The 19461-nt window shown below is 42.3% G+C and overlaps 1 protein-coding gene across 3 annotated transcripts in view; it reads right to left on the bottom strand.

Annotated features, from left to right (window-relative positions):
- NAV2 (neuron navigator 2) overlaps nt 1-19461 on the bottom strand; it is a 235825-nt gene that overhangs the window by 149230 nt on the left and 67134 nt on the right. For all 3 annotated transcript variants that reach the window (XM_075427329.1, XM_075427330.1, XM_075427331.1), the window contains exons 2-3: nt 18868-18985; nt 14765-14817 (exon numbers count right to left, since the gene is read on the bottom strand). In XM_075427329.1, the coding sequence (XP_075283444.1) occupies nt 14765-14817; nt 18868-18985 (171 nt within the window). The remainder of the gene's footprint in view (nt 1-14764; nt 14818-18867; nt 18986-19461) is intronic.

Here is a 19461-nt window from a genome sequence, read left to right as displayed (position 1 = left end):
ACTTTCATTTATTATGTATAAAAACAACAATAAAAACACTCTCTTCTATCGGGGGGGGGAGGGGAATTATTGGCATTGCCTCACTGTGATGTCAGCAATTCTAAACATTGACTTACTCATAACTTGTATCCACCTCCTTACCCTTTCAGACATACTATAGGGAGGTATACAGTATACTTTGAGTATACGATATCATTCCAATCCCAGATAGGTACCAAAGAATACATTTCCTGCAATGTGCTGACCTTCAAGCTTGTAGCAGAGAGCAGTTCAAAGGTTCATTTACCCACAGTTCAGTACGACACGAGAGTCAGCCTCTACCTCTCTGCTTCCTCCGTGCTCCACAACCCTTTCAAGTTTCCAGCACTGCTCTTTTATCGAGGTGATCTGGAACTTTGCCGGAAAGCCAAAGTTCACCTTTGCCAGAATAAACACCACACAACAGCATCAACCCATTTCTACCACCTGCACTGAACAAGTCTTTATCATTTCAAGAACATTTCCAGCCTTTACAGCTGTGGGTAGATTTCTCCTCTCTTAATAGGAGGGATTCCTTAGGTTAGTGAGTAAAGATAAGCAGTATCTCTTCTCCACTCCAGATTTGCAGTTGTAGAAATTCAAAACAGCTTTCAGTCCTGCTTTTCTTCTCTTTCCAGGTCCTTCATCTTTATCCAAACTGTCCTTCGGGACAGAGTGACCACAGGATTAAGATTTACTTCTGGGTAGCAAGTTCCTCATCCGTGCCCTTGTTCTTGGTGCTACAGAGTAGTCCTTGCTGCATTCCTGATCCCATGCTCACTGCAGCTCCAACTGCACAGTTATCAGCGAGCACTGCAGCTCCAACTGCACAGTTACCACTGAGCATTGTAGCCACTTCATTAAGATATACGGCTCCCGTCCCCGGACAGCTGATCCTCATCGAAGCACTAATACTTGAGGCCGAGTGACCTGGACCTCAGTGCCATATAACAGGACAGACAGGCTACTTTGCCACACAGGTTGTCACGCCTGGCTAAAGGCAGTGAGAGACAGGGGCTTTTTGGTGCAACATTGATATGGAAAAAGAATGAAGAAAAAAAATATAGAGTAATACAAAACACAGAAAAAAAGATTACAGGACATAGACTGTTCAAAATCTAAGGTGCATTATAGTCAAGGACTCATCAGAATCAAAACATCATAGAAATAGGAAAATATCCTGTTTCAGTACTTAAAACCAGGCACGATGAAATAAAATGGTAGTAAGAGGCTTGGAAAAGCAAACCTCTTATATTCAGAAAATAAAGTACTATGATAAGTTCCCATGGGGATGTACAGCGTTGCATGTACAAGGAATTAAATAAAAAATGCAACTTAAAGACAAAACCATCACTGATTCTGTTAACATTTACGCAGTATGAGCTGCGATACAACAACGCTGCACTGCAGAATGACAGGAATGGGAGCGATTTTGAAGAAAAGATCGAGCCCCAAAAATGAAACAGAAAAAAAGAAATTTGGGGAAATTCACGAAGAAAGTGAAATGCAGAATGCAGGTCTATAGCTGGAATGACTAAAATTCAGCCTTGGCAGGAATTCAGGGTGCTTCCCACACAGCGACTGGCTGGTGGCCCACACAAAAGCGATTTGTGAGTGTCAGCCAGCCCCAGCAGCAAAGGGCTCACACTCTGGGGACTCTGGGGGCTCCCAAGAGGCAAAAGCCCTGAGTGCTGGACCAGGGAGCCATCTTTGACCCTCCCCTGAGGGGCTGAGAATGAGAACAGGGATGTTGGGATGTGCGAGGGATGCAATCATTGATTTTTCCTATCTTAAAAACCGAAGACAAGAAAGCTACTGAAATCTTCCTATGTCAAACAGCTTCAGGTGTGAACACCATTTTGTGGCCAGTGGCCTGAGTGAGGAACCCTAAGCTTGTTTTTCCCCTTTATCTTATGAAATAGTCTAATGCATCAGCAATCACGTCACTTGTTTCAAGAGCAGTATTTCCAACAACGCAGCATTTAATGAATTTCACCTATAAAAGCTCTAAGGAAGGATTCTGCCTCTATCCCTGCTGCATTAACAGAAGAACTACTAATAACCTGCAAATACTGTTTTATGGAGAAAGATGCCCCAGCGCTTAAAGGGCTGAAGATAGCAGCATAGTAGTTGGACTATTTAGATGTGTGTACCTAGGCTAGAAGTGGAGTCCCTGAATTGATCTCCACTAAGGAAAGACCTAACGACCCCGTGTCGTGACGTCTGACACAAAGTACAGCTGCCTCCCTGAAATGACCGTGTTCAGCAGCAAATCGTCACCGAGACTCTGCGGGCCCTTTCTTGGCCGAGTCCACACACTGCTTCTACCCTTTAAGCAAAGGTGAAAAGACGGGATTTGCCAAAGGGGAGTGTGTATTTTTCATTTTCACTGTGAACTACAATTGTTTCTTGGGCGAACAATTCTGATCTCCCATTTGCTTTGCCAGCAACATTTAACACAGTAGAAGCAAAGCAGGAATGATGGCAGTTGGATGCTCTCATTTCCCACCTGCCCAAAATAGGGGAAAGCTCTGCAAAAGGAGAAGAAAAACCAAAGACAGACGTCCACAGTGATTATCTCACTCGAACACATTACTGGGAGCGTCCAACACCAAGCCTTGCCTTGTTACTCTTCCTGGCCAAGAGCATCAGATGAGTTTGCAGTTTTGAATCATTACATATGAACTGTTCAGGTATAGGCAGCTATCACAGCACGCTGTCAGTCCCCCACCCTACACAACAGGTATTTATTCTGAAATGGTCCCAAACGCCAGCCGAGGATGGCTGAGCCCTCACCCGAGGGGCTGCCTGCCTCTCCAGGGGCCCCTCCTCGTTTCTCCCAATTAGAAGATAATACAAAAAAATAAAACCCCATAGAATTAAACTTCTGCTCAGACATAACATATCAAGTGCCACAGCTCCCATTCTCATATTTGCAGAAGCAAAATGCGTCTTTCTTCACTCAGCTACCTGAAAACTTCCCCTCAACATGACCCTCCGGGTGGCACTTGCAACCTGGCAAAACAGGAGCAGAAGGCATCACGGCTAAGAAGCATCGCACGTGAATAACTTCCAAGCACCAGACCAGCAGCAGTTGCCTTGTTACACCAGTAAAGCCATCAGCATCTTGCTGGAAAAGCAGGATTAAAAGGGCACAGGGCATCACTGTACATCATCATCTCCTTCCCATCAGACCTGCACGCTCCTTGTTCCTTCCCAGCTCCTACACATACGAAGCTCAAGTACAAACAAATTGAACATCTTCACTGAATTCCTGTATGTCGACCAGAATACGTTTATTTAATTCTTATTCCATGATTACTTTCCCAGGTATATTACTCAGATTTCCCTCTGTTCTCAAACATACCTTACAGTAATTACGCATTTCCGACAACACTGGCCACCAGACCCACACGAGTTTTCATGCTTGTCATAATAGCAATTTCAATTTCTATTCTTGTCAGTGTGAGAAAGAAGAGGAGCTAGGAAACATGCACTGGCCTGTAGGGCATGTCAGGAAAAAAAAAACATCATCAAAACAAACATCCTCAGCCTCCCGCCTGTAAATGGAAACCCATCTGAGGGCACCAATGTATGTTGAACATTGACTATAATAGACCAAGATTTGAATAAGGAAGCTGTCCACAGCCAAAGCTGTCCATCCAGTTCTGTCAAGTCAAAAACACAGGGTAAATTATAACTAGCGCTGCCCTTGTGGCAAATACAGATGCTTTTCTCAAACGAAAGTCAAAATTAAACTTACTGTAGGTTCCTTCACTTAGAAACCATGGGAAGCTTCTCCTGTTATGAGGCCAGACCTCTGCTCCCAACTTTTACAGTGATAGATGTGGCGTTTCATGAGCTTATCCAGAAAAACCACTGCTTATATTGAAACCAGTGCTTTCCATTTAACTTGAGGTTTCATGTTATGTCCAGTATATTTGTTTTCAAAGGAGGAAAAAGAAGATGGATTTCATGTGAAAATTTTTGCAGTTTCAAGAACCCTTCTGCAATATTCCAGCAGACTTCACATACAGTGTAGAAACAAGGAAAAAGCCTAACACAAGCTGTTTGCAGCAAGCCGTTTAAGGCAAGGTGTATTCCTTGTTTGTATTTTCAGACCAAGCTTTTCGCTCATTATTTTTATACTGAGGTGTAGAAAAAGCCTTAAAATCTTCAGTCATTACACTGACGATCCTTAAAACCCTAGAGTCTGGGGGGAGGGAGGGTTCTCCCCTCAAATAATGTCTCATTTGTACTATTTCCTAAACATAATTACATACATAAGAAAGACCAAGGCAAAATTGCAAATTCCATTTTCCCCAGAAGGATATAAATACTAAGCATTACTGCTTTGTTTAAAATACATCTTCATTTGTAGTCATCCCAATCAACATCTATTCTTTTTTAAAGAAAATAATATGTTGTTCCAAGTGTTCATATGCTGCTCGTGATGGTTTGGATGAAAATGCCTCTCTAAGTAAAGTTTCAGGATTTTGACAGAATTTGGTGGATGTCTTAGAAACAAAATACCAGATGTGACATAAGGGCAGATGAAGCTAATCCACATTTTAAAGCCAGGTTGTAACAGAGCCAGCCAGAGAAATAAAAATCTGTTCTCGTGGGTCCACTGCTTTCACATGCATGTGAAGACTTGACTCTCTTTGCTATAATTGCACTATTTTGGGGTTTTAAAGCAAAGGACAGTTTGGGCACTAACCTCAGGCAACAGAACTAGCCTAAGCCTCATCTCTTGCATCCCCTTCTTGGTGACCCTGGGTAAAACCTTAGCTTTCCTGCGCCTTAGCTCTTCCTCTGGAAATAATGGGACAAATAGCATTCCTCTACTTCAAAAGATGCTGTTAATATTCAAAATTCACTCACAACATGCCTAATATAAATAGAAATGGGGGCAGTAAGCACCACAGAGAAAGATGCCGTTCACAATGGCCAAGATTCCTCATCACATCACAGAGCATCCAAAGGGCATTCTTGCATTTCGAATGGTTTCGGGGAATCCTGTGGGACCCACAAGGCTTGACAAAGCTAAACTGGTCTGGGAGAGGCAGATGGAAGGGCTGCAGAAATTTGCCTAGCTTATTTTGAAATTCAGCTTTTCAGGTTGGTTTTTTTTCAGGTTTGTTTATTCTAAATTGAAACTTTCCTGCGAGGGGAAAAAAAAAGTAAAGGGTAATTTCTTTGAAAAATATTCCTGGAAATGTTATTTTTGGATCAGCTTTTCATGATCAGGCCTTAAATACATTTGAAAAGTTCAAGTGGATAATTTGTGCATAATCTGAAATCTTGAGACGTCCTGAACAACAGTTTGTTCAGCAACAAGTTCAACTTTGCAAAACAAATATGCACAGAGTATCCTGCCTCTGGAGAATCCTTAATTTAGGACACAGATGAAACTCTTTGCTGGTCTCAACACATACTTGACTAGATTTTAGCACATACCAACTAACTGTACATCATTGGCACTAAATCTCTGCTCATGTATAACTAAAGACAGGAACAGACGGGGACAAGCCATGGCTGTGCTCAGTAAATACATAACGAGGGTGGCAGCAGGTCCCATGAACGCTTCGTTTCCACCCTCCCTAGCTGCCTGCAGGAAACCTCCTTCTACCTGGGGCTTCCAGACTGGAAGTTCTGTTTCTAGTGCTGTGCTTTCGGGATTAAATGTAAAATATGGTCAATATCTAGTGAACCTGGACTTCTTCCTAAAACATCGTTGAATTCTACATAAAACAATCTCGTTAAAAGAGCAGAAGTGCTTAAAAGGAAGGACTGGCACTAAAACCACTCCGTGCAGTAAGCGCTGGCTCTTGCACACGGTTGTATTTGCTCAAATACTGGCTCAAGTGTTGAAGGCTCTGTAGATCATTAACTTGAATCTGAAGCAGTAATCCAGAATTTAACAAAACTCATGTAGAAAGATCTACACGGAACGTTTTATCACAGAGCTTATACCTCAGGAAAAAAGTTTTGTATTAATACTGCGGTATGAAATGATTAATTACAAAAATAAAATAACCTACCCATCAAAAATTAATTTTCAGCAATGCAAGTAAATCACAGAGTCTGCATTACGGCGAGCAGGACGACAGTACGCCAGCAGACGACCTGGTTTCGTTTAGTCCAACACACGCAGCTAAAGCAGCGGTAACGCTCATCTCCCGGCTGCGTCCCGAGCAGCAGCTCTTGCGATGCAGTCGGCGACAGTTGTTCCTTTCTAAAAAAGGCCCACGGGCAGGGAGCCACCGCCGCAGCCCGCTCCCAGGCGCAGGCACTCTCTCCTTCTCGGCCCACGTACATACTTCGGTCTCGTGGCTCGAGGGTCACAGCTTCACCTGTTCCCAACTGGTTTATTCTGGTGGCTGGAGGGGCACCGGCACATATGTGCCCCCTCCTTCCTTGCACCTGGATCCTGGATAACATCTCCTACTGAAATTCTCCTGCGTAATTGCTTAGAACAAGCGCAGTAGTACTGTTTAGCTCAGACATTGAATACATAAAAATAATTCCACATAAGAAGTAAAAGAATGAACTTTTCTGGATATGTTTTACCTTCACAGACTAATCAATTAAAATAACCATTATCACACAGTGTATAAGCAATAGCTGGAAATCAAAGACTTATGACAAGACACATGGACAAAAACTTTATGTCTCTGGGATGTATAACACTTTGTAAAAGCTATGATCTGCTCCCAACATTCAAGAGCGAAGAGCTTGGTTCTACATATCCTCTAAGCAGCAGCAAAGCCCTAGGCACCAGAAGAAACTGCCATACCAACAGCTTCAATTCTTACAGCATAAACCTGACAGAGAAATCCATCACATTCTTGTTTCATCGACAGTTTCACTCTACTGCTTTTAAACAGTGCGGCAGACAACGGGGCTTCTGCTGAGAAACGACACACAACTTGGAAACCAGAATTGAACTAATGGAAACATAAGCAGATACCTTTTGTTATCCACCTAAGCTTTAAACTCGGGCTGCTATGATTTTGCTGCCGTTTTGGAAGACTACGAAGTTTGCTTCACAGCCAGGGTTCAGGAAAACAATTAATTAATTTCCCAGGAAGGAGAAAAATAACTGAATTTACTTCCACCTGTCCTCAACTCAACCTTTTTTTCCTTAGTTAGGAAAAGGCTCAGATGAAGTTAATCCTGAAGAAAAACCATAATTTATCCCTGGCAGACTCCACACCAAATTTAGTCTGCGCACAGTTTTTGCTCATGGTACCAGAGTCAGGGTGATGTTACTAAAATCCTCTGCGTCTAATGCCGTCTCACCAAGACCGCAGTTTCATACGTCGCACGTGTCCCAAGGCACAGGCGTGGGAAGTTAAAGACTGTCATCTATAATTCCCCATTTTTCCCCATTTATGCTAAACACAGCAAGAAGCTGTGTGTTTGCAGAGTACCACACAAAAAGCACACTTCTGTAATAAATTTACATCAGTAATAGGCATGGTCAAAAAGAATTGTTTCCCTAGACTTTGGTGCAGGTGTAAATACATAAGTGAAGGATAGAGAGATCTCCACACATGCACGTGGAATGACCCCAGCCCCTTAGTGCATTTGCTGTTTCATGCATTTAGTCCACACAGGGGGTAGAACCATACATATTCAAAAAGTGATAATTCCATTTAACAGTGAAATAAATGATCAAATAGAATCGAATTCTGTCTTTGTAATTAAGCTCACGCCTTCTATTTTTTCCACAAAAATGACTTTTTCTCTGTTGCTCTTTATTGAGCCTCACACTGTTTCAGAGACAGACGATATCCAAGCTCTTGCACCACTGTACAGGGCAAAGAATTAGAGCACACGATCGGGGACCACGAAGAGATCGATCCCTTATGGGAATGACAGACCGTCATCAGCAGTGTCTCCAGAGGTGCCACATACATCCACCCAACGCACAGAACCATGTGTACTTACTGTCTTATCTCCCACCTCCCACCTCTCCCTGAGCCTTTTCCTAACTAAGGAAGAAAGGTTAAGTTGAGCTGAGGACAGGTGGAAGTATATTCAGTTATTTTTCTCCTTTCTGGGAAATTAATTGTTTTTCTGAACCCTGTCACTGTACAGGGCAAAGAATTAGAGCACACCATCGGGGACCACGAAGAGGATCAATCCCGTATGGGAGTGACAGACCGTCATCAGCAATGTCTCCAGAGGTGCCACATACATCCACCCCACAGACAGACCCATGTGTACACGGCCTTATCTCTCACCTCCACACGCAGAAGAGCTTTGGAAGCCTTTCACTCCCAAAATTAAACAAATACCTGTTTAGCGACACTTTATCATGCCTTATGGCAGGGAGACATTGGCCTCTCCCAGTCCAGTCTAGCTCTGTTTATTACGTTGTTTTCTATGGAGGGTGATGCTGGGGGTGAGGGGGCGGCTTGTGGTTTCATTTAGACTGCAAGCTCTGCAACACAGAAACCTATGATCCAACCACGCATGTCTCACTGCCAGCAACACACAAGTGGTAAACACAATAGCATAACAACGGTCTGGATCTCTGGAAAAAAATAGAGGCAGTAAAATGAATCTCATCTAGGAGCAACAGTCGTTATACGGTGAGGAAGAAGGCCATCCATGTACAAGCAACCTAGTAGACCACCTCTGTAGTAAATCATTCTTGTCTACATGACAACACGGGCTCATACATGATCATCAAACACAAGATGCTTAGAGAAACCGCTTTAAACATTCCTAAACTCAGTATTTGGCCAAGTGCCTCCACAGGCAGGTGGAGGAGCGAAGCTGGTGTCTGCCACTGCCCAGAGCCTGGCACGGCTCCGGGTAACATCGTCCCCCCCAGCCAACCTTCAGCTGTGAGGAAACATCCCACGGGTCAAGGCCAAAAGATACCCATTTGTTACTGTACTAACATTAAAACAGATTCAATTTCTAAACGTATTCGGACAGTAAGAACTCCCCAAACAACGCAGGATGAAGGCTTACCAGAAGACAGAAAAGTCCCCTTTACTATACCGCTCAAAACAACCTCAGAGTAGGATTACTTGAAAATATATGCCTATATTTAACCACTGGGACATGCTTCCAAAAATCCTACGCTAGGAATTTGCAGAGGAAAAACATGCTTGTGATGCTTTTGATCTTCCCGGCGGAGCTGCTCTCCTGAATTAGCAGCACATGCCCAGGCAGCAGAGTCCTCTCGGCTTTGGGAAACAGCCGGGCGACCGACCAGCCTGCAGCCCCACCAACCCTGAGGGCTTTGGAGCCCCAGCCCTGCAGATACATTGCAGCTACCTATGGCAACGCTTAGGCAACGCCAGCTGTATAAAAATGCTCAAAATGTCGAAAGGAGCAGGATAAAGCAGATGCCTGCTCTTGAAGAGCAAAGGTAGAATTATTTCCCGTGAGAAAAACACAAGCGACTAGGAATTTCTTTTTTTTCCACCAGTCATTTTCAGTTATTTGCACAAAACACATCAGCTCATCCACTTTGTGGGTATTACACCCACACAGTTAGCTGCTCAGGTGATGCAGATGGTTTCAGGTCATGCTATTCCTGCCAACCAAGTCTTTGATGTGTACCCAGCTATACTCTTTCATTACAGGCCTTATCACACCAGCCTTCACATTTATTATCTCAATTCTTCGAGAAAAAGAACACAGAAATACGTACAGCATGTGCCACACGCACAAAGAACGATGAAGATTTTAACACCTCATGCTCTTTTCTCCAATAAAATCAGATTCATAGAGCAGGAGATGGAGCTGGCAAGGGTCACGCTGAGGAGGAAAGTGGACACCTGGCTCCAACAACTGAATTACAACTCCCAGTGCTGCTCGCTTCAAAACTAGGCTCCTTACCAGGCTGGAGAATTTCTGTACAAACTGTTCTTCGACTTTGGGTGTTGTACACATTACAGAACAGCTTGTTTTCAGAATACAAGAAATCAGTCGAATATTAAAATAATAGTCAAATTGCCATCCCTGGAGTAAGGTTTCCCTGCAAGTGAAGTCATCACTTTGAAAACACAGCCTTCAGCTCGACTTTCATAAAGCCCTTGGGAAGAACTGCAAGCTCTGACCCACGCTGCACTACAAGATTCTTTACATCTGCAAGACAAACAGTAGTAGGAGGACTGAACAGCATCATTTTACCAGTACAGCTTGATATTTGCATCAGAAGGGGACCATTCTTGAAAAACTTCTGGTCAACACATAAAAAAAGATACATCTCCGCTTTGTTATTTGATAACACTTGTACACACAAAGTGATCTTCCTTAAAAATAATCAACACCAACCACAGGCCCACATGAGAACCACAGTTATTTCCTGCTCTATTTATAGGAGGGAACTGTGGGGTTGGTTCAGCCTACATTCCTTTCTGTTGCTCCAAATTCTTGTCTTGGGTGTCCCACAACTTCCCCGGGCTTAGCACGGGCAGATGAGCGTCTGCTTTACCCACCTACAGCTTCCCCCCGCCTCCCCCCAGCACTGACAGCTTTGCTACCGCTCCGCTCCTTCAGGCTCCAGTAACAGGGGTAACACACTATCGCTTCTCAGAATTTCACACCTCACATTTTCGTTCTTTCTAGAGTATCAATCTGTGATTTATTTTTTTTATTTATTTTGAACCTTGGAACAAACCCCATTTTTTTCTCATTAGTCTCTTCTCATACCTTTTCCTTAGATACATACAGAGAGACATCTCTTTCCAACTGCAACATTCAGTATTTCTTACCTTTACCACCTCTTTAAGGTGGCAAAACCCTTCCACCTCTCCTATAAGACACTTTGCTGCATTTCTGTCCCTTCTTCCAGTCCCATCTTCAGTTGTGTTTCAACAGTCGTCTGTCTGCTAATGCATCCCTTCACCGGCAAGTATCTCCCTCTCTTCTTTGTCTTCAAGTTCATGCTTTCAAACTTAACTTTCTTTACTCGTCTCTCTCCCCTGTTCTAGCTGACATGAATCTTCTCTCTCCTTCACTTTGCTCTTCACATTAATGCTTTAATTTGTCAAACGTCTTGTCCTTTGCCTTTTCCTTATATCATCTGATCGCTACCACTGTCTCATCTGTTACGATTTATCGCTTGCGTGTAATAGGCAACACAACAATCTACCCCTCTCTCTCCTTGCCACGCTATGCAAGAAGGATATATTAATACACAAGACAATAAAAAGCTCGGCTGCTACACTGTGCTAAAATGTTGCTGTGAAACTTCCTTCAAAAACTGCAACCGTTCTACACAAGGTATTTCCTCACAGACAGAACAAGACTTCTGCGGGCTGCCACCACAGCCAGACTCGATAGCTGCACATCACAGCTCACTCATGTATTCTATTTTTTGTTTGTTTACTTTATCATTTTATAAATATAAGTGATAGGGACCCTTTTACAATAGGTAACATTCAGCACTCAAAGGCACTCGCATCAGCAAGAATAATCTACTCTGCTTAGAAGGGACGGGACCACAGCACCTCCTACACAGCCCAGGTTCTGAAGGATGCCAAATGCTGAGCTCTAATATCATCCTCAAAACAACAGGCAAATTGCAAGAAAACAAGACAGACAGAGATCTCTGTTTTTCTGTAATCAAACAATAATAGCAGAGAGCACCCTACTTGGGTTTACTGACCCCAGTTTTTTTTTTTCAGAAGTGTGCAGGTAAGGAAAATGGTCTTCTTTCACCCTGCTTTGCCCTGTTCTCCAGAACCATGCCAATATTTTCTTGTGCTTCATTCTAAAAACCCAAATGCAGTTGCGGTGACAGTCTCCAAATCTTCTTGGTCCCAGAGCCTATGCTCCACTCCACTACCTCCTCTACTAACCAGGGGATTTTCTGCATGCGAGCTGGAACTAACCATCACAATTACGGGCTTTTGATAGAGGTATATCTACAGAACAAAAACATAGAGGTTTGGGAAAAAGAACTGTTTCAGGGTGTTTTTATGTAGAGGGCAAGATATAAAATAGTCTATGATAGGTTATGTGAAAGCCAGCCAACTCTTCTCTGGAGCAAAGGAAGACAGGGATACTCCCCACAGCACAGAAACCCAGACAAGATGACGAGCAGGGATAGGTTCTCACCTAGGTCATTTTTCATGGAGCCAGTGGGGTTCCCCAAGATGTCATTTCTGGCACTGGGACTCGTTTGATAAGCACTCATGGTCCCAAATGGTTCTGCGGTACTAAATTTGATTTGACAAGGCTTATTAACACTGGCTTTGAGCCTGACAGACCCAAGCTGTGTCTCCTGTTCGATTCGGGCAAATTTGTGTGATGCTCTCCAACACCGTAGCAATGGGAACAACAATGCCAAGAGACCTGATCTGGCTCTGCGTTGAGCTCTCCAAGCTTTGGCGGGCTTTACTGCCTTAGGACTGTGCCACATGGAAGCAAGCACACTTGCTTTCACACCCACTTTAATAGGCTTGGCAGACAGACTTGCTCCAGCTTTCTGAGCTGATACATCTGGCTGGATGCGATCTGGCTCTTCACAGTTCAGCTCACACGTGTCTCTGCTCGTGGCATCGTGAGTCTACAAATGAGGTAACTACCCACAGGGGGAAAGATGATGGTAGAAGGCTTCCCTCTAAGCTCTGCTGTATTTCCATTTAATGAGCAAAGTTAAATCTTCATTTATGGGGCCTCTTGGTTTTTTTTTTTCCTCCTTTTTCAAATCTACTCATCTGTGATGCTCACCTTACAGGCACTACCATATTGATATGGGCACCTGTAACTGAAAGATTCATTTGGAAAAATGACTAGATGTCACCTGGCTGAGTGTTTGAACTGACTGGACAGCCTTGCCTCTGCCACCTCTCTGAACCAGAGGTACCCAACACAAACACCAGTTCCCACACTCTGGAGAACGGCTGTAAGCTATATTAAGAGGAAAGTGCATTAAAATGCAAAGGATGAAGACTGACGTATTTAAAAAAAAAAAAAATAGAAAGAAAAAACTTCCACAAACGAAAACACTGCAACATACGCATTTTTCCTAGAACACAGGAGATCTGGCGAAGGGTCATCTCCTTAAAACCTGCAAGCAACTGTGTGAACACCACCTCTATGAAGATACTTGTGTTCTCGCCTTAGTATCTCTACTGTAAGATGACAAAGCGCTCTGTAAGCATGCACGCTTAATAAAAGCGAGTTGTAAGCATAATCCTCCCCCTTCTCATGCGAGGAAAACCCCTGGGGACGCCCAGCTATGACTGACGCACAATGTCTCCTGAGCAGGGGACACAGTCCCGCTCACTCCACCCTCCTGAATGAGCAACTGGATTCACATCAGAGCTTCGGAGGGTGAAGCGCTGAGCAAACGCTTCTCCCCAGCACTCTTCACAGGTCCTGACGCAGCACGTGCCCTCTGCTTGCCTCCGTTATAACCAGATCTGGCTTCTAACAGCAGCCTACAGCGTGCATCCGACTATCCCCCAGCACAACGCTGTTCCTTCATGGAGAATAATGACTTAACGTGACTTCTAGCTACAAAGTCCTGGAATTTGTTTTAGACTCCAGTCCTGAATGAAATTCAGTTCTTAGGATACACTCGCGGAACATTAAATTATAGTAATTGTCATAATCTCCTCAATTATTTATACTCTTGACAGCTGCTGTGGTTACAGCAAGAACAGCAACCGACCTCTTCAAAGCAGTCAAAAGTAGCAATGATAAATCTTGTAGCTGGCTTGCTTTCCACGGAGCGCTTACTCCACGGGCTTAAGCAAGATTGCTGACTTCCAACCAACAACAAAAAGCCAAAACAGAAGAGCAGAACGCAGTGTGGTTTCCGACTCGAGATGGCAAACTCTCATCAAATCTTTAATCTTTCCTTTAAACACGTGAGGGGTGGTGCTCAAGTTGCAGTTGTGGAGGTAGGGGCAGCTGGGAACCAAGTCATAAAAATGAAAAACATGAAAATGGCTTCACAGACAGAACAGATATTCACGTATCCCAAAGTCAGCGTTTGCAATGCAAAGCAGAGATTTTAGAATTTACACTATAAAATGAGTTCTTTCTCAAAATACAGAAGGAAATAACCTTCCTAAAGATCATAAATTTCAAATACTCCTAGGATGCATTTTAAAAATCAGTTTCTTATTATCTGCGCTCTCAGTACGGTTCTGCCTATAATTTTAGTTTCACCAATACTCACAGCAGACATCCTCTTGAGGTACTATATGCTTTTAGTTTTACTGCACTAATTTCTGGTTCTTCAGTTTTAAATACTATGTACAAGCAAGATACAAAAAAACCCCACCTTCTTTTACAAATGAAAACTTGTCAGTCAAAAACAAGTTGCACGCATAAAACATCTTGAAGTTTGCAATTTGATATTTTTGCATTTAGTGCCTTATACTCATTTGTTTATTTTCAAAGGATATAGAACTTTTCATCCAACTTTAAAATAACTAATTCTGCTTTTACAATACTACTATCTACACAGAGGAACAAAATTTTATTTTTATACATTCCTGTAACAATTTCAGAAATGTAAAATACCAATGTAAGAATAATATTGATTGCAAGTATGTGATAAATGATACGGCCTAATTCAATTACTGTGGAGTATAACGGGGCAAGAACTGTAATATTAGTGTTCTTCAGGTTATACCTCCTCACTACTGTAAAAAACTATTTTTTAAATCCTTATTGAAAGTCTCAGACATTGAAGTGACACATGCTCACTCAATACCCAACCGCGGACACACCAACAAGTCACTTTACCACTTACCATTTGAGATCTATTTTTTGGGCAGCCATTGATGTCTTCAATCTTTTCATTTGCTGAAAAGCAAAAAAGAGGCGATAAAGCAAAAAAAAAATGATACCAAGGATGTTTATTCCAATTATTTCCAAAGCACTTGCTGCTGGCTAAATAAAGGGGTTGCAGATTGTAGTTGTCCAGTCAAAGTGAATGTGGGAAACGCTGAGACCCATCAGCAACAAGCAGCTGGAGTTCTCTAGCGGGTCATGCCTCCAGAGACAGCTGGGGCAGAAAACAACTGGTCTGACCACGTCTTGTACAGTGACGGGAACTCCTTTAAGCTACAACAAAGATTTCAACTCTGGAAATTGAATTGCTCCTGGGTGGAAAAGTGAATGCTCACACATGTAGATGGTTGCATGCCAATTGATTCGCTTGTAGAGTGAATATATGTTTTAAACCTAGATGAGGAATTTACGATCAATAACTCTAATATGATTTTATTCCTTTTTTTCTTAAAGCACAAAACAGAAGACTACTTTCCAAGCTTCTTGTCCATGGCTTACACGCAACACAACTTGCAGAAAAAGATACATAGCTTCAGTCTTTAAAGTCCCAAGTGACACACTTCAGTTGTTAAGGTGGTTAAACATTTGCTTTAGAGTCTTAGTTTACTCAGTTTCATGTTTCGGTCTTGGACCCTGAAATGACTTGTGTGCTAGACCAGCTATAATCGAAGTTTGGTTTCATAGAATCATAGAATGGTTTGGGTTGGAAGGGACCTTAAAGATCATCTGGTTCCAGCCCCCCTGCCATGAGCAGGGACACCTTCCACCAGACCAGGTTGCCCAGAGCTCCATCCAACCTGGCCTTGAACACTGCCAGGGAGGGGGCAGCCACAGCTTCTCTGGGCAACCTATGCCAGTGTGTCACCACCCTCATGGTGAAGAATTTCTTCCTCATATCTAATCTAAATCTGTCCTCTTAGTTTAAAGCCAGGCAGGCATTCACAACCCATCTGATGAGTCAAACAGATCTGCAGAGGATCGCTTCACCTGCGCAGAAACTGTCACCTGCAGCTTTTAACTGAAAGCCACTCACATGTAAGTAAAAAGAACCTTTGTGTAATGTCCCACCCAAAATACAATAAAAAGTTATCACTAGACAGTACTGCTAGGCTTGATCCCAAGATTCTGGTTTGAGATATAAACCTGTAACCTTGCCCTGCAAGGAATTTTCATGACAGCAGACAAAAACTATACTGAGATAAGTCACGGTACGAATTTGAACTGGAACAGTTATCTGGCATAATTGCAAATGCCTTCTAAAATTAGAGCAAAGATCTATTCCATTTAAGTCAATGCAATTAATCTCAGTCAGAACACACATTACCCAGAATATTTCGATATACCTGTAAGACAGGCTATCTTGGCATGTCCAAAGCGCCTAAACAATGTGCCCATCGCCTCCTACAACGGCGTACTGATTGCCCAGCACAACACCGATGTGCACATTCTACTTCTTATTGTAACTACTTTTAGTTAGCTAAATAAGTATTTAACACTAACGCAACATCTGCATCCCTATTTATATAGCCACAGCTTTTGTATCTAATCCGACTTTGGTTGTACTTGATCAATTGAAATAATCCACAAAATATCCTAGGCATCAGTAGGAAAAATCCTGTTGGCCTGGGATAAAGTTTAATTTCAGCATCAATTTTAAGTCTTAAAAACTGAAGGTTGTCATAGGGAACCAACTGACAATTTGATACACTACCAATTTCAGAGCGTGCACAGACGCAGTATATCTACATTCATGACTTCAAGCAGAGCTACTATGTTTAGATGGCATCACTAAGGCATATATTACTTACGTATTCTTTTACAGACTCATAAAATTTGAACCGAAATAAACCAGCATGCTATCGATGCATTTTAATTGACTTGCAAATAGAAAACAAAACTGTCATCACGTCACACTTCTGTATTATCATTAGCAGTGTCGAAGTCTGAAGATTATCTCCTCTGAAGTCAAATGCAGTGATGTTTGGTGTCATGTCTTATCAGATTTTGTTCTTGTTTGGCTGCTAGGGTAGAAGAACTACCTAGTTATTACCAATTTTAAAATTTTATTTCCTAAATATGCAGCTATTTAACTTAAGAAAGGATTGCAATCACTGTCTCTTCCATAACTCTTATGGGAGACTGTAAAAAAAAAAAAAAAATTTAAAAATCACATTCATTCTTCTTCCAGCTTTGGATATTAAGTTGTACTTCAAGATTCAACACCCGTGATGTAAATCTCAGACAGTGAATACAAAAAAAATTGTATTGCTAATAATTAAACCCAAATAAATTTTGATGACTTTGGATAATCTCCAGATACTCCAGGCACGTGACAAAGAAAAGGAAGGATCTTCGTGGCTGCTTTCACACATAGCACACGGTAACATAAAAAAGAAAAACCTCTCCTGCACTGCACATAGAAACCTCCTTGGTACGCAGTCTTGCTTGTTAGAAACCAAGCTTGCACTTGTCAGGCTGCAGTTGAAGCTGCTTCTCGGCGTGAAAGTTATCACCGTTGTTGTGACAATGAGATGCAGCGTGCCTAAGGCCACACACAGCAGATAAAAACGACTTGCTCTTCACTGCTAATTTCGAGGATTGAACTGAGAATGTTTAAACATGAACTTCCTTTCACACTGAAAACATTCTCTGAAAAGGAAATCCTTCACCTTGTACTTTAACTCTCGAAAGCTCGCAGACCTAATCTTAAATATTGGCCAAAAGGCAGCTCTAAGAACGGCTGCAAAAAATGCAACGGTGACTCAAAGCAAAATACAGTAAGCAGTATTATTTCTGTGGATTCTAGACAGAGTAATTTAAATTTCATAAGAGTTTTCACAAGTCAATACTCAAACAGCTACATTTAAATATTTGGTACAACCGGGTTCACATTTTGCTGGTGGTATTCTCACACACGTGTTCTCACACAGAAGTTTTCTACAAGAGAGTTAATGTAGGGTAGCTAGGTATGTGTGAAAGGAATCAACACCTAACTGTTCCTCGGTTTCCAAAAATTTTCCCTATTAAACAAAACAGGCATGGGATGAAGCGTTGCTCATAGTGAACACACAGAATCAGTTCTTGGCCTGTTTTTGTACCTCTGTAGCTGCACGGCAGGTCTGTAGAAAGCTGCTGAGATATAACGTTGCTCTACAACACAGACACAGAATCTTTTTTGATGTATTCCAGCGCAGCTCTAGCAGAGGCTTTGGAACGATGCCTCGCAATTTCATCTGACAACAGGGCTTGCAGCTTTGTACCTTAAATCAAGGAACTAGCTCATTTGCAGCATCTCAAACACATAAGTATGCATGCGCTGATGTCTTGTTACTTCACTGCTGTCTTCTTAATTTGCATCTCAAATCTGTCAGTTTGCTTCGAACAGCAGTTGTCCTAATTTCCATTAGCAGGCTTTCCGATTCCATCAAGCTCCATCAGCCCATGCCTGTGTTTTGTGTCATCCCAAGTACCAGATGGATGAGCCTCTGAAGGAACTAATGAAGGCTCCAGGCCCAAGGCAAGAGGGAGAATGTGTAGCTTTACATGGGGTCAACAAAAAATTGTTTAGAATCTTCATTATCCATGAATATTAGTGCAAACTAAGGGAGCTAAAGTCTTTGTAGAACTCAGCCTATATTTGAGATTTGTGCTAACGATAAATGATTTTCCTCATTTGAAAACTCACTATAAACTTATTTCTTCCGCCACACAAAAATCGTACCCCTTCTCCTTTCCCAGCTGCATACATGGATTTTCCACATCCAGCTGGAGGCAGGAGGTGCGACACAGCAGGCCACCATCACTGTGAGTTATGTTCAGGCCAGTCCCCAAAAGGTATGAGAAATCGAGACAGTGCAGGCAAACAGCAGCGTCAAATATTTTTCCACTATGCTTTAGGGCAAGGCTTTACGGAATTAATTAGCAGAGTCTCCTAAGGAAAATTATCTATATAATTCCACGCAGTTTGATGGATTTCCCCATCTGTATTTATGTAGAAGACAAAGACAGTGAATTTCTAAGCAAGTTGGTGGATACCTGGTACAAAAAGAGAAAGTCACTCACCTACAACTTGGATGATTTCAGCTAATAAGACTCCATCAGTCACATCTTGCTGTAGATCCTTTATCAATCTCTTGTGACCAGATTTTGCTAGATAGTGATTGGCCCAATCCGTATAAATCTGTTTGGAGAAAGATAAACAAAAATAAATTGTTACTCATAACATTAACCTTAAAAACGAGAGTCCTTTGTCCTTCTGAGTATCCAAGAGCAAAAAGATCACTGCTTTTTTGCTCTTTGAAACAAAGCCAACAACGCTGAAATTCAAGGCACTGTGCAGATCAAGTCATCAGCTCACTACAGTACGGCTTCTCCCATTCAGAAATTTGACATCAAAGCTTACAGCAGGCGATAGTAAGCTCCTGAACATGTTACAGCTTGAACGGATCATCAGGCAGCAAACTCCATGCTCTACGGCACTAACAGGCGTGTAGAAGAGATGTCCATTTCCACCCAAGTATTTTTTCCTTTTTTCCCTTTAACATTTCTTCTTTACATCTGTTATCGAGAAATTTTGCAGATTCTTTTCCAAGAACCACTTCTGGTAGGTATTCACTATATAGCGATTTCATTTTGAGGAAACTCCTTTGTTATATT

Source organism: Opisthocomus hoazin, chromosome 7, assembly GCF_030867145.1.
Source record: "Opisthocomus hoazin isolate bOpiHoa1 chromosome 7, bOpiHoa1.hap1, whole genome shotgun sequence".
Lineage (NCBI taxonomy): Eukaryota > Metazoa > Chordata > Aves > Opisthocomiformes > Opisthocomidae > Opisthocomus > Opisthocomus hoazin.
Note: the sequence above shows the minus strand (reverse complement) of the source record. Positions and strands in the feature narration are given on the sequence as shown.